Here is a 13,471-nt window from a genome sequence, read left to right on the forward strand (position 1 = left end):
ACAGTCTGGTTTTTCATTTCCTTTAAGCTGATCCTGATTTGAGCCCATAAACGGGTGACCCATTAAAGATGTTATCCAATGATAAATGGTCCAAACAGTAATGTAGAAAGTCTGTCTGTCTGTGCATTTACTGGTAGAGCAGTTATCCATGTGTTGTTCCTATTAATGGAAGTTTTATTTGTTTTTCTGAATAATTTCTTAAGTTGATCTTGGTCTGGAAATATTTTGTTCCAAAGCAGCTGGCTCTGTTTGTAGATATACAGAAGAAATAAAATCTAATGTAAAAGTCTTTATAGTTTGATTCCAATTAAAAAGCCAAAGTCTGTGACTTTAGGAAAGAAAGGGGAGATTTGAGGGCGAGTCCTGGATGAGATTTCCACTCTGATGCTTCAGATCTTTGGATTTTCACTGCACAGATAAATAAATACAGTTCCACACTCCGTTCACCCATTCACCGCTACATTCACACACCAGTGGCGGCAGAGCTTCCATGCAAGGCACTAATCAGGCCACAGGGAGCAGAGACACACGAGCGTGCCGAGTGAGAACCAAACCCCAATCTTCCAATCAGAGGTTGACCATGGCTGCCCCTCCCAATGGAAAACCATTTTTTAGAAAAGTTTTTTTTTTTTTGTCTTTGTCCCCAATCTTTTTAATACGCTTCAAAATATATCTGACTTTTATTTACACAAACATTTTGGTGTCAAGTATTTGTTTACTGTTTGACCAAAATAGAATAGCTGAACTACTAAACCCTTCCGCTCTCTTTGGGGTCCAGATGACTCCACCCACATATTGATATGTGATTCCTCCCATGACAAATGTGGACAAATGTAGACAGGATTTTATGTCTGCCATGGACATTAGTGAAACTCAAAAATCAATGATAAAAAAAAAAGTTCATCTCACTGTCTTGTGGGGTCCAGATGACCCCACTTTTAATGTAAACGAGCCAAGGAGAGTGGAAGGGTTACAGCATTCATGATCATTGAGATTTAAACATTTAAATAAATGTTGGTCTGAAGCCCTCCTCCGTGTTCTAGTGGAAGAGAGTCTGGAACCAAAAGTTTGAATAACTTATTGCAAATTTTAGTTGATTTAAATAAAAAGCATAGACATTTTAAATATCACAGATATATAGCTTAAAATGAAATAAATTAATGTTCATTTATAGTAGTTTGATCAAGAATTGATCAACAAATACTTCTGTTGGTATAAAGATCCAAATAAGCATAGGAAAGGTGAGTAAATATGTCTCTTTTTAAGCATTTATATGGGTTGGATCTGTCTTGGTGAGTGTGTCCTAATTTAATATCAGTTTCCTTGGAATACTTTTTGACATTTCCTGGACAGGAGGAATTCCTGTTCTGCTGGGATTCAGTGCTGGAGTTGAATGAAGCAGAAACACTGTCAGGAGCTTCATCTCCTCACCGTCTGCTCTGTGTTCTCTCCATCATCATCATCCTTCTTTCCTCTTCCTTATTGGTCTTTCTTTCCTCCATTTTTAAAACCTTTTCAGTCTGCAGAAGAAGTGGACATGAGGGTAAGCTCGGTTAAAACCTTTGGTGACAACTTTCCTGTCATAAAGATAAAATATTAATCTGTTCACTGTATACGTCATGGAAGCAAATGGTTTAATCTGTCAGAAAATCACGTTTTGTTGTTGTCATTTTAATATACGTCATACGTTTTCAGATGAATTTTTTGGACATTCAGTGGATGGATTCCAGTTTTAGTTTTTTGCTGTACAGGAGTTTTCTTGCTGCTTTCAACAAAGTTCATCTTCCTGGTGTTTATTCTGTTATTTATATTTATCATTTATTAGTTTATTATGTTTGCTTTTATGTATGACCTGTTTATTGTTTCATTTATGTATGTGTTGAAGAAACATGTATGTTGCAAGAGAATATTAATCTGTACTTTGTGTGGAGGATCAAATGTATTTGTTTTTTTTCTGCATGTATTTTCTATAGTCTGCATGTGCTTTGAAACATCATTTTTTGTATTATTGGAAATAATCTTATTTAAATCAGATATTTTAAAAATATTTCATGGTCAGTGCAAACAAAATCTAACACCCTCTAAAGACATTCATGCTGTCTATTCTGTAAGTTTCAGTGAAACATTTGCAGTTTCTTAAAGCAGCATTGACATTATTCAGATCATAGCAGCAAACACAGAAAATCAGTTTGAACCAGAAATTAAAGGAAGCTCAGTACTCAGGGTGGAACTTTCCATTGTTTGTATTTTTTTAAGAGTAGAAATTGGTCAGTTCACTCTAATTTGACATCTGCACAGCATTTATTGCGTTTTTCGGTTAATATTATATCTATTGCTGGACAAAAAAGATCCCACAAAATCCTGTACAGCTGAATAAACAAACAAAAAGTCTGAAGTACTGGCAGTTCTCCAGCTCTTTGAACCAAACTCCAGTGCAGGTTTTTCCCAACACTTGTAGCTCAAAATGCCAAAAGTAAAAGAAACCTTTAAAGATGTCAATTTATGTCTCCCTTCTCAAAATTTACATTTTATAAGCATTAAAAAGTCTTTATTAACTTTAGGAAACAAATGCTGAATTTCTGCTTGATTGACTGATGCTGTCTTATGACAAAGACTGAACATAGATGTTTCTGTGAGCAGGGGAGGTCAGCTGGTACACTTTTGAATGTGCTGGTTTGTTGCTCATTTCAGCTCCAAAAGCCACGCCCCCTCGTAGGCTTCAGATCAACAGGACATTTAGGTTGTGGGATTTTGGTTAAAAACTTCATAATCATAATTAGACACTCCTGTGAATATTTTTTTAATAAGAACATTTGTCATGAGGGGACTTTAAGTTTATTCAGTTTGTTCTTCCATCTCATAGTATGATTTCTAAATGATCCAGCTCCACTGTGTGTGTGTTTTATTTTTATTCCAGTTTTTCAGGTAGTTTCAAACTCGGGGAACAGAACTGTCGATTTGGAGACTTTTTCCATGAAAATTTTTAAATGAAACGTTTCTAATTTGCTGAATTAACTTTTGTTAAAAAGCAAAACGGTAAATTGTGTGTAAATTCAAGCTCCTATGTAACAAACTGCTCTCCCTTCATTTGCGTCTCCTTGCAGGTTCTGCAGCTGCAGAAGAAAGACCTGCAGCTGAAAGCGCTGGAAGCCTTCTACCAGGAGCAGCTGGACCAGCTGGAGAAGAAGGTACCACAGTTCCACATCTGATAGATTTAAACAAATGGTTTCCTGTAGTCAAACAAGTATAAAATGCACATATGCACAGTCATTTTTAAGAATTTGTGCATTTTTCCGCTTAGCAATATTATTAGAGAACAGGAATTGACTATTTTCTCATTAAAAATTGTAGGATTAACTTCAAAACTGTGATACTTTTAAAAACCTGTACATTTTTTTTAATTCTTGCACATTTTGAAGTCACTTCTTCTTCAATATAAACTTTTCCCAGTTTGTGGCGAGACATTTTAAAACAATAAACAATTAATAAATTAGATTTTAGCATTCAAGAAGCCACAAACTGAAGTGACTAAAACTCAGTCAGTCCAGCGTGGTTCAGCGAGAAGCAAAGATTCAGTGTGAGGATCTCCAGAGAGCCTTTAAGCCCTTCTGTTCCCTTTCATCCTCCGTTTGACATTTGCCAGGTAGGAGAGGCGTGGCTTCCACTCTGTGTCAGCCTCAGCAAGCGCCACACAAACACCCGGATCTCTTGGGGCAGCTGTCTTCTCTTCCTCAAAAGGGGGAGACCTTTACAAAGTCTCAGGCTGCGCTCTGTTTACAATGGTTAGTTCAGGCTCGCCGGCGCTGGGGCCGAGACAGAGACAGCTAAGGGAGTGCCATCACAACAGAGTCACAGTCCATGTCCTGACAGGATGCACCTCCAGCTCTCTTCATCTTCTGATCATTACTTCATGCATTAATAAACGATTCTGGGAAAGTTTGAAGTAAACTTTTGGTGAAAAACCAGTGAGATGACTTGTCTGCAGAGGTCTAAGATCCGCCATAGGCTCCAAAAGTGGTGCCCGCTCAAAGAATAGACTTTTTTTTTCTCTCTCTTTGGTTCAATCTTGAGTTTGGGATTTCGGAAACGAAGCATGTCCAATCCTGCCTGCCTGGCTTCCAGCCAGAAGAGAAGCTGCAGATGGAGTTTGAGTTTCACTCAGTCGTTCACAAACACACACTTGAGCACCTTTCTTGGACAAAAGAAGCTTTTTGATCAACTCACTTTTTATTTCCTCATGTGATTTAGTTACAGAACAGATGCAGAGGACTATGATAGAGACTATGATAGAGACTAATAAGCCTAAAAAAAAATCAGTCAATTTTAATATTTACTAGGGCTGTGAGCATTACTGCATTAATTCCACACGATAAATCAAACAGAATTAACGCGTTAATATTCTTTAATTCAAGTTAATTGCAGCTCGAGGAGCAGCAGTCCTTCGCTTTGCCTCATCGAGTTATGCTTCCATGACGTGTTTTTGTTCAAAAGCAGCATATAGTCATGAAATTTACCCAGTACAACATTGTGATTAGTAGTGATTAATCACAACACAATAGTGTGATTAATTTGATTTTTTTTAATTGATGGTCAGCTTTAATGAAAAAATAAATGTTCTAAATGTTCAATTTTGTGTGTGATTTTTATATTTTGATTATTCCTAAGTGGTTGGCAAATACTGTTAAAAAAAAAAGGTAATTGTGATTAATTGAGGTTAATTTTTTCCCAGGTGTATGATTAATTAGTATTTTTTATTTTTAATCTCTTTTTAATATTTAACCCTTTCACACCAGAGTTTTAGCTCCAGTGTTGACATTCTATCTTCCGTAAAACCTCAACCGGGGCTACTACGATTAGTCGATTAATAATGATAATGATAATAATGGATTAGATTTATCTGCGCTTTCCAGACGCTCAAAGCGCTTACATTGTGTATCCATTATTCATTCACACCTCATTCATACTTGGTGACGGTAAGCCACTATTGTAGCCACAGCTGCCCTGGGGCAGGCTGACAGAGGCGTGGCTGCCAGTATGCGCCAACGGCCCCTCTGACCATCACCGGAACATTCATACGCATTCACACACCAGTGGAGCCACACTGAAGGCAAGTAGGGTTAAGTGCCTTGCCCAAGGACACAACGACACTTGGCTGGCGGGAGCCGGAATCGAACCGTCTATCCTTAAATCATTGGCCGACCCACTCTACCGCCTGAGCCACTGCCGCCCAGATTAGTCACGACTATTGAAATAGTTGAAATAGTTTCCCACTTTCAAGCTCCATTGGCCTGTTGTTATGGTCCCAGAGTCTTCCTAGAACTTCCTGTGACATCACTACTGACCCGGATTAGCACCACTGCGCATGTTTGTCAAACACGATGGTAGATGCGGCCTTAGAAAGCGCTCATCATAGTTTTGAGGTGTAAAAAAACAATTGACAATTACAATAGTCAATCACTTTTTTAATAGTTAGTTTAATAATTAACTACTTGTGGCAATTCTAGCCATCATTCATAATCATATAAAAAAAAAGTTAAGTTTTAAAAGTTTAAACTTTGTGTGTGTGTGTGTGTTAAATCAATGTTTTTTCTGTTCGGCCCACGACTTGAGGTGTTTTTTGAATTTTTTCTCACTGTGCGATTGAGTTTGACTCCCCTCAGTTAAAGGGTTAAAACTTTTGTTGATGGCCTGCAAAAAAAAAAGTTTGAAAAGAGCTCCATCACAGGTCTGAGTGTCAGAGAACTGTTTGTCTGTAACAGGTTGGGTTTGCAGAGTGAGTAAATGGCTGGCATTCGAGTGGCACAAGCTGTGTTTACTGTTGGGCTCAACATGTTTGCTAGTAGACTTCTGTGAGTGTATGCTCATGCGAGAGAGAGACTGAAAGACAGTCACAGGGAGATATTTTATGCATACATCGTGTGTATTCAGGAACACACCCACCTTTAGAGGAGGATTTTGTGTGTTTGCACATTTCATTACGTCCGCATTTGTTTTAATACCAGGAAATATTTTTGCTGCCTAAGAAGGACTAGCATTTCAAAAAATATATTTTAGTAAATTAGTGCTGCCACAGACGATTAGTTTACTAGTCGACTAATCAGTTTATGTGCAAACTGGGTGTAAAGCACACATCTTAAATTAACTAAAAACTAGATATATAGCATTACCTGTGATAATGCTACTGTGAATGCTGTAAGCGGAATTTGGCTGCTGAAGATGCTGAAATTGACAGCGAAAAATGCTGAAGTTGATAGCTAAAAACTCTGAAGTTGATAGCTGAAAACGCTGAAGCTGATAGCCAGCTAAAATATTAGTTAAATGCCACAATAGCCTAAAAAACTGAAAAAACCCAAGTTAGTCAAAACAGCTAGCATGCAGCTGAAATAGCTAAACTATTTCTAGCTAAACTCCAAAATACCCTAAAAAAACCTGAAAAATCCTAAATTAGTAGCCAGCATACAGCTAAAATATTAGCTAAATTCCAAAATAGCCCAAAAAAACTTAAAAAATGTCAAAATATTCCAAAAAGCTAGTATAATGCCATTATAACTTTTAACTTGACCACACTCCGACTCCATAAATAATATAAAGCAACTAAAGCAACTAATCAACTATTAAATTAGTCGTCAACTAATTTAATAGTTGATTAGTTGTCTATTAGTCGACTAATCGTGGCAGCCCTATTTAATATATTTTAAAAATCTCCACATATATCACTAAAAATAACTTCTAATGAGAAAACTGCGTTCCGAAAAATGTGTGGGCTCAAACAGTCTAACTACCTTTTCTCCAAAAAAAGGAATTATGCACAAATTGAATCCAACTTTAATTATTTATTGGTATGGAGAAACATTCTCCATTAATTCTACCAGCATCTTTAAACATCTAAAAATCTTTACCCATCCTCTTTCCTCTTTCCCTCTCCGGTGATCTTGACGTCTTTTTGACTTTTTCACACACATTCCTGTCATAATGAAGTGTATTTTGAAGCTGGTGGAAATAGAGCGTACAGAAGAAGATAATAATCCTCCTCCAAGTCTGACAGGTTGCTTGACAGGCTGTCAAGACGGCCTCTGTGTAGCATACCAGAAATGTCTGCACACTAAACACACATACGCTGCTTTATTCCAAATCAAGCCAATGCCAGTACCTCTACGCCTTGCCAAACGAGGAGGTAAAAACCTTGTTGAAAAAAGGAATACAAACCCTACACGCTTGTTTCAACACTTCAAAGAACTTTTAGGATTCCAAACAGACCCTTATGCGCATCTTTAACTTTATTTTAACCTTAAGACAATGTTTTTTAGATGAAAATAAGTTCTACACAACACTGGAACCCTTTGTGTGCACAATGCGACTCTTTAAACACACAACTGTCCTCTCTGCCTAAGTTTAGCAACAACTCCCACACACATCTGAGTCTATATTTGAACATATACACCCACACTGTCAACATTTGTATATGTGTGTTCCATACCACATGGAAATATTCGGATATTTTAATCAGAACTCAGCTTTTATTTTCAACTCCATTTGAAAAACTTCTTTTTTTTGCTGTGTCAAACTCTCTCATGGAAATGCATGTCCTCTGGGCTTTATGAAGACCTAGTGAAAGTTTAACACTTTCATCCTGTGGCAAACTATCTCCTCAATATGCTGCAGCTTCAGATCAGCTTATTAGTTTGGCTTGTTAGCAGTATTTCCACAGTGGCTGCACCTATCTGGAGATGAAGATATGAGTCTCATAATGACTTAATGTTGCTAAACATTGCAGAGTTGGGGCTGACATTCCTGTTGCCTCATTATTTTTGCTGTGTAAAGAACGCACTTATGAATTCCACAGCAGTGCTACGAAAACACGCCACGAGTTCTTTCCTGGATCATTAATTGAAGAAAACACTGTTAGTCTAACAGAGCTTCTTACATAAACAGATATTATAAATAATCAGTTTGTGACAAAGTCATCTGGTGCAATACATCGATTCTCCATGACGTACTTAAGACAACAACATCCTTCTGATTTTAGATTTTGTGGTTAAGATGTCAAAAAAAGAGAAAAAAAACCCCTGTAACATGGAGTTAATTTACGATTTACTTCTCTTAAGGGCGCACCTCAACTGTCCTTACGGGTAGATACGGAGTGTCTGTGGGCGATGAATAGAACAACCTGTATGGGGCATGCTAGTGACCAGCACAAAATATCAATGTCATTCATTCACATTTGTTATGGGCATCCTGTGACACTTGTACATTTATACAACACCTAAGGGTAAGTAAGAATAAAGCTCATTTCCATTTTTTTTATATAGCCCAATTACTCAATACAGTAGTCTCAAAAGGGTTCTCACTCTTAATTGTCCATAAACATAGAATTAGTCATAAACAATAGCTTATTGATATACTAAACAGAACAAACTAAACTGGGCATCCCTTCTCTTAGGCCCTCCTTCTCGGTAAGGAAAAAACTAAAAAAAAAAGAAAAACAGATTCTGTGACAAAAAAATGAATAAATAAATTAAAAAAAAAAAAAAAAAACAAGAAACCTCAGGAAAGTCCGCATGAATCCTCTGGATCCAGCAAGGGATCCTCTCCTAGGATGGACAGGCGATGTACCATCACTGTTAAAGAAATATTGGCTTATATACATGTTTGAATAGTGTAGCAGATGAGCTTCATCCAAATAGAGCTGGGGAACAGGTTGGGGTGCAAATTGAGCCAGAGGCGAGGTCCACTGCCAAGGACATGATCCAAAGACATGAAACACAGTCGATCCTTCATCCAGATGGAGCTGGGGGAAAGGTTGGGGCACCATACATGCCAGAGGCAAGGTCTACGGCCAAGGAGAGGAGCACAGACATTCCTTCATCCAGATCAGGGATAGGCAACTACAGGCCTCGATGTCGGCAATCCTGCATGTTTTCCAACATGCCTTGTTCTGGCATGTTCTAATTGACTGGACACACCTGAACCAGGTAATCAGTCATGAGTAGAGCTTGGATATTTTGGAGGCCTGGAGTTTCCTATCCAGATGGAACTGGGGAGCAGGTTGGGACACAATACCAATCAGAGGCGAGGTCCACAGTCAAGGACAGCAGCACCTGGCATCGCTCCTGTTCCCCTGGAGTGGAGTGGGAAAGAGGGACAACATAGGAATCACACCGGACCAAACAGAGGCACAGAGAACTGAAGCTCACGCAAGCTACAGCAGGGGGAATAGGCCGACTTGACTTAGTTTATGAAACCATCTTTCTTCTGCTTGGTTCTGCTGAGAAATATTTATAAAGGATATAATAAACATTATAATTTGTAAGTTGATGAAACAAACGTGTCGTACAGATTTAGATTTAGTCAAGCCCCCCAAATTCTGCATGTTGCACAAGGAGCACATAGTGCTGTTCACAAGATACTTGCAGCACCCTGACTGTTAGGAATGAGGAAATTAGACATAGTGTAGTTTGTGTAGACATCCTATCGGCGGTTTCACGTGTTTGTGACATTCGGGCACGGTCAGTACGGGGTCACTACTCCCACCTTACTAACAACTAGAGTGTGGCCTGGGTGCAGCTTCCATTAGCCTTACAAATACTTAACAATACAGTTATCACACACACACGACAATGGTATGTTCCATTCTCATGACGCTCCTTGAGATGGCTGTATGAGCTGCACCAGTGCTCCCTTTAAGATGTGGCCCCACCTGTCTACAACCCTTTAAGGGCCCAGACAATCCAAAAACCGGCAGCACCGGTATGGTTCAACCCCTGTGTGAGTGCATGTGACTGAGGCATGAGTCTTTCTAAGTTTAGCTGGAGGGGGTTCTATATCTTTATTATGTCATCTTCTCAAATATGTCTGACTGACAGATTCACAAGAATTCAGAGTTTTAGCTCTTAAACTCCAGCTCCTGAAATTTTGACACATCTGTCTATAAATGTTACCCACTATTAATACCCATCAAATGTAACTTAGTGCTTTAGGACAGAGTCCTGCAACCCGCCAGGCGGGACCAACCATGATTGTTGTTTTATAAGTTAGAATATAATGTTTACAGGTATGATGTGGGATCTTTTCACCCTGAATCATTTTTTTTATTATTATTATATATCAAACAAGTTGATTTTTTGCATTTAATTGTTGCTTTAATAGTTCAGGGTGGACAGTGTTGTTTTAGCTTTAAGCACAACAATTCTGGCCATAATTTCAGGACAGAGAAATATGAGTGTCCTTAAGAAAAAGTTGTGTTAAAATGTCGTGTTATGGTGGAGTCCCATTTCTTGGTCACACACACGGAAGTGTGTAAATTTGTTCCCCCCTTTTGACCCCTCCCTTGATGGAGCACAGACAGAGGCTGTTGTCCAGCCTCACTCTGGATCAGTTTAGGGTGGTTTAACCCTGAATTCAAACCTTAATACTGAGTGTCAAAGAAGAAAGCTTTGGGACCAATTTAGTATGTTGGAACTGCGGATTTGGACCCCCGACATACCAGGTTCAGGGTGGACACTCCACTACTTGACCTCTGAGTTGGTAGGGAAACAAAGAGCCCAGGGTCTGTTCAGTGTTTTTAAAACCACTCCAATGAAAATGGTGTTTTTAACATGTTTTGTGTTACTTTTCTAAAGATGTAGGACAAAAATAAAGAAAATTCAGCTTAGAACTGGATTTCTGTGTATTTCTGCATTCAAATCCTTCTGAATCAGGAGCAGACGATAAAAAGGCTGTCATGTATGATCTAGAAAATACGATGGGCGGGCCACAAGCTCCGACTACATCCATGTGCGTCTTCGTTTCCTCGTCCAGGCTGGAATCTGGCTCAAAACTGGACAGCACCAGTACTGGTTTTTGTTGTTCTTGTAATGTACGTTAGTGAGTGTGATTGGGTTATAGAGTGTAAACAGAGAGCTCTGAGCAACAGGGAGGGAAAGGGGGTGGGGTTTGCTCTTCACCAACAGAGCTCAAACTTGAGGTCATAGATTGTGTAGGTTAAAAGTTTATTTTTTTGTTGTACAGTCACTTAAAAACAGTGATTTCTTTAAAGCAAAAACAACAAAATATGCTTTTCTATTTCAACGAATGTTGATCCTTTCTCTTAAGTGGTTTCTAAATGTTAATGTTCAGCCAATCAAAACCACAAACCTTTAGCAGCTTCCAGCTTTAGAAGAAAAACCAAAGGAAGGAAGTTCTGTGCCTCATCGCTCTGATGTTTGCAGTTGACTATTTCATGTTTCAGTGTAAAGATGGTTGTCTCAAAGCTTCAGGTTGGCTTCAAAAATGAGGACAGAAGGAGAAAATGATTGTCACAATCAGACGGGGAGTTTAAATCTCCTCTCCTGTTGATGCATAATGGATGTCTTATTGCACAGCTGCTGCCACTTTTCAATGCCTCACGTAGGCGTCTCAACTGTTATGCATTAAATGTGAATCTAAAATTGCAAAATAATATATGTGAATTAATATTCCCAATCTTTCAAATCCTTTGCTAATGATCTGCTTGTTTCCTTTTAGAAACCTGGTTCTGTAGATCTTTGTTTCCCCAAAAATGTCAACAAAACATTATCATCTGCAGGGAAACAGAGAAATGTCTGTTCTGTTCGCTGCTTCCTTGATTTTGAAGCCACAAGGCAGAGGACTAGTTTGACATATTATAGGAGAAAAGAGAGATTAAAGGAACTGAGGGTGAAAAAGTTCTACACTGTAGATAGTGATGGAACATAATGAGCAGACAGCAAAAAGGAAGGAGGCAATTAAAGGCTACAGGTGGCTTATTAGCTGCATTTCTGTGTGACACAGGTTTAGCAGCACTGAGTGCTGCCATCCAGTTTAACTTTGTGTTCAATTCTAGAGGTTTTTTTTCTTCCTTCTGACTTCAGCAATTTATTTTATTGATCTTACTGTAGGTTCTCTAAACCCATAGGGTGTAAAAACCATAAAAATTGAAATGTTTCAAGCAAAACTCCAAGGTTTTCATGTTTATATCAATAAAAAAACTAAACCTATACCCCTTTTGGTTTGGTAATTGAAACTTTGGCATCATATTATTTTGGATATGTTAAAATAAAATCACATTTATGTTTGACAGGCATGAGACATGAGTTGATGCTGGCATTAACTTGATGGCAGATTTCTCGTATAGATTCAGCTGTTTCCAGGAAACTTCCTCTGCTGGTTTTACCCAAAAGACGCCCACCTCACTGCAAGTTTTTGTGCATACTTTCCCATATCACATTTGTTTAGATTATCCTAAAAAGACAGTAAAATGTGTGACTTTTTCTCAAAAGTAAAGGTTCTTATCTGTAATTTGCAGAGCTGTCAATTCATGGAAATATTTGTTTGCAATTAAACACAAATTAAACTAATATTTCAACTGTTTATGTTGAAGTTAAAAGCTTGTTTTCAGTTTTTTTGTTTTACAAATAACATATTTTTTTTAAATTAAAGACATGCTGAAAGGATCAAATGTTAGACTACGGACATAATGGAAAATTTCATGGTAAAATTAATGCAATGCACAATGCCAGTCTTACTAAATGAAAAATAAAATGACTCAAAAACAACAGAACCTCTAACCAGAACTTCATTTAAAAGGTAACCAAACACTAAATCAACTTTTTTCAGCTTTTGACCTCTATAAATGAGTCTTTAAAAGCGCTGTCTGTTGGTTGTTGCCAACAAATTAAAATAAACTTAATTCATGAAAATAGTCAAAAACTGACTGTGTGCCCTCTACAGGTTGAAACTAGGTATTGCAGTTAAATTTTGTGATTGGTCAACTGGTGTAAGTCCCAGAAGTTTGATGTCACCATGTTCTGCAGCTCCTGTATAAAAGCTCCGCCCATCTTTGATTCTGTAACGGTCGGTCGTCAGCTTTAGCATGGTTCCTAGATGTATTACCTTCAGTTTTCAAAAATCTACAAGATTACACAACTTTCCAGTGGACTTGGAAGTTAGGGAGCAGAAGTTGAGTGCATTTGGTATTATATCCAGCAAACTCCATCCTGGTGAAGAATTTGCAATGAACATTTCACTCGGGATTGTTAGTTTAATATGTTGACCTTTATTAGCTTATGATTCTAGAGCGAGATTTTACCACTTTCTGACTCTGGTCGCCTTCAGACCTGCAAACCTTCAGCTGTGCCGGCAGTCCCAGCTGTCGGGCACAGCGACTTGAGCATTGATATATTTTACTGGATTTGGCCTTGACTGTTCGCTGCTATAGACGGAGACGTGCGCGCGCACAGTCACCATTGCTATCCATCGAGTCACGTCAACAGAAAACAGCTGTTTCAATGTAAGACATGCAGGCATCAACCACAAAAATCGGGCTAGCTCCCTCATTTTTAATCGATTTTCACAAAACATGGCTCAAATTAAAGCTTAGAAAATGATTGATGTTGTGGCATATTTACATTTTATTATCTCTAAAAACTAAGCTGTAAATAGTGTAAGAACTGTGCCTTCTAGTGTTACAGCTACA

The 13,471-nt window shown here is 38.3% G+C and overlaps 1 protein-coding gene across 4 annotated transcripts in view; it reads left to right on the plus strand.

Moving 5' to 3' along the window:
* chchd6a (coiled-coil-helix-coiled-coil-helix domain containing 6a) overlaps positions 1-13,471 on the plus strand; it is a 106,142-nt gene that overhangs the window by 32,242 nt on the left and 60,429 nt on the right. For 2 of the 4 annotated variants that reach the window (XM_024293649.2, XM_024293651.2), the window contains exons 5-6: positions 1,520-1,543; positions 3,105-3,188. In XM_024293649.2, coding sequence (XP_024149417.1) covers positions 1,520-1,543; positions 3,105-3,188 — 108 coding nt within the window. Of the gene's footprint in view, positions 1-1,519; positions 1,544-3,104; positions 3,189-3,643; positions 3,963-13,471 lie in introns of those variants that run through there. The other 2 variants (XM_024293653.2, XM_024293652.2) reach the window with 2 other exon arrangements.

Source organism: Oryzias melastigma, linkage group LG7 (genome assembly GCF_002922805.2).
Source record: "Oryzias melastigma strain HK-1 linkage group LG7, ASM292280v2, whole genome shotgun sequence".
In the NCBI taxonomy this organism is placed as follows: Eukaryota; Metazoa; Chordata; class Actinopteri; order Beloniformes; family Adrianichthyidae; genus Oryzias; species Oryzias melastigma.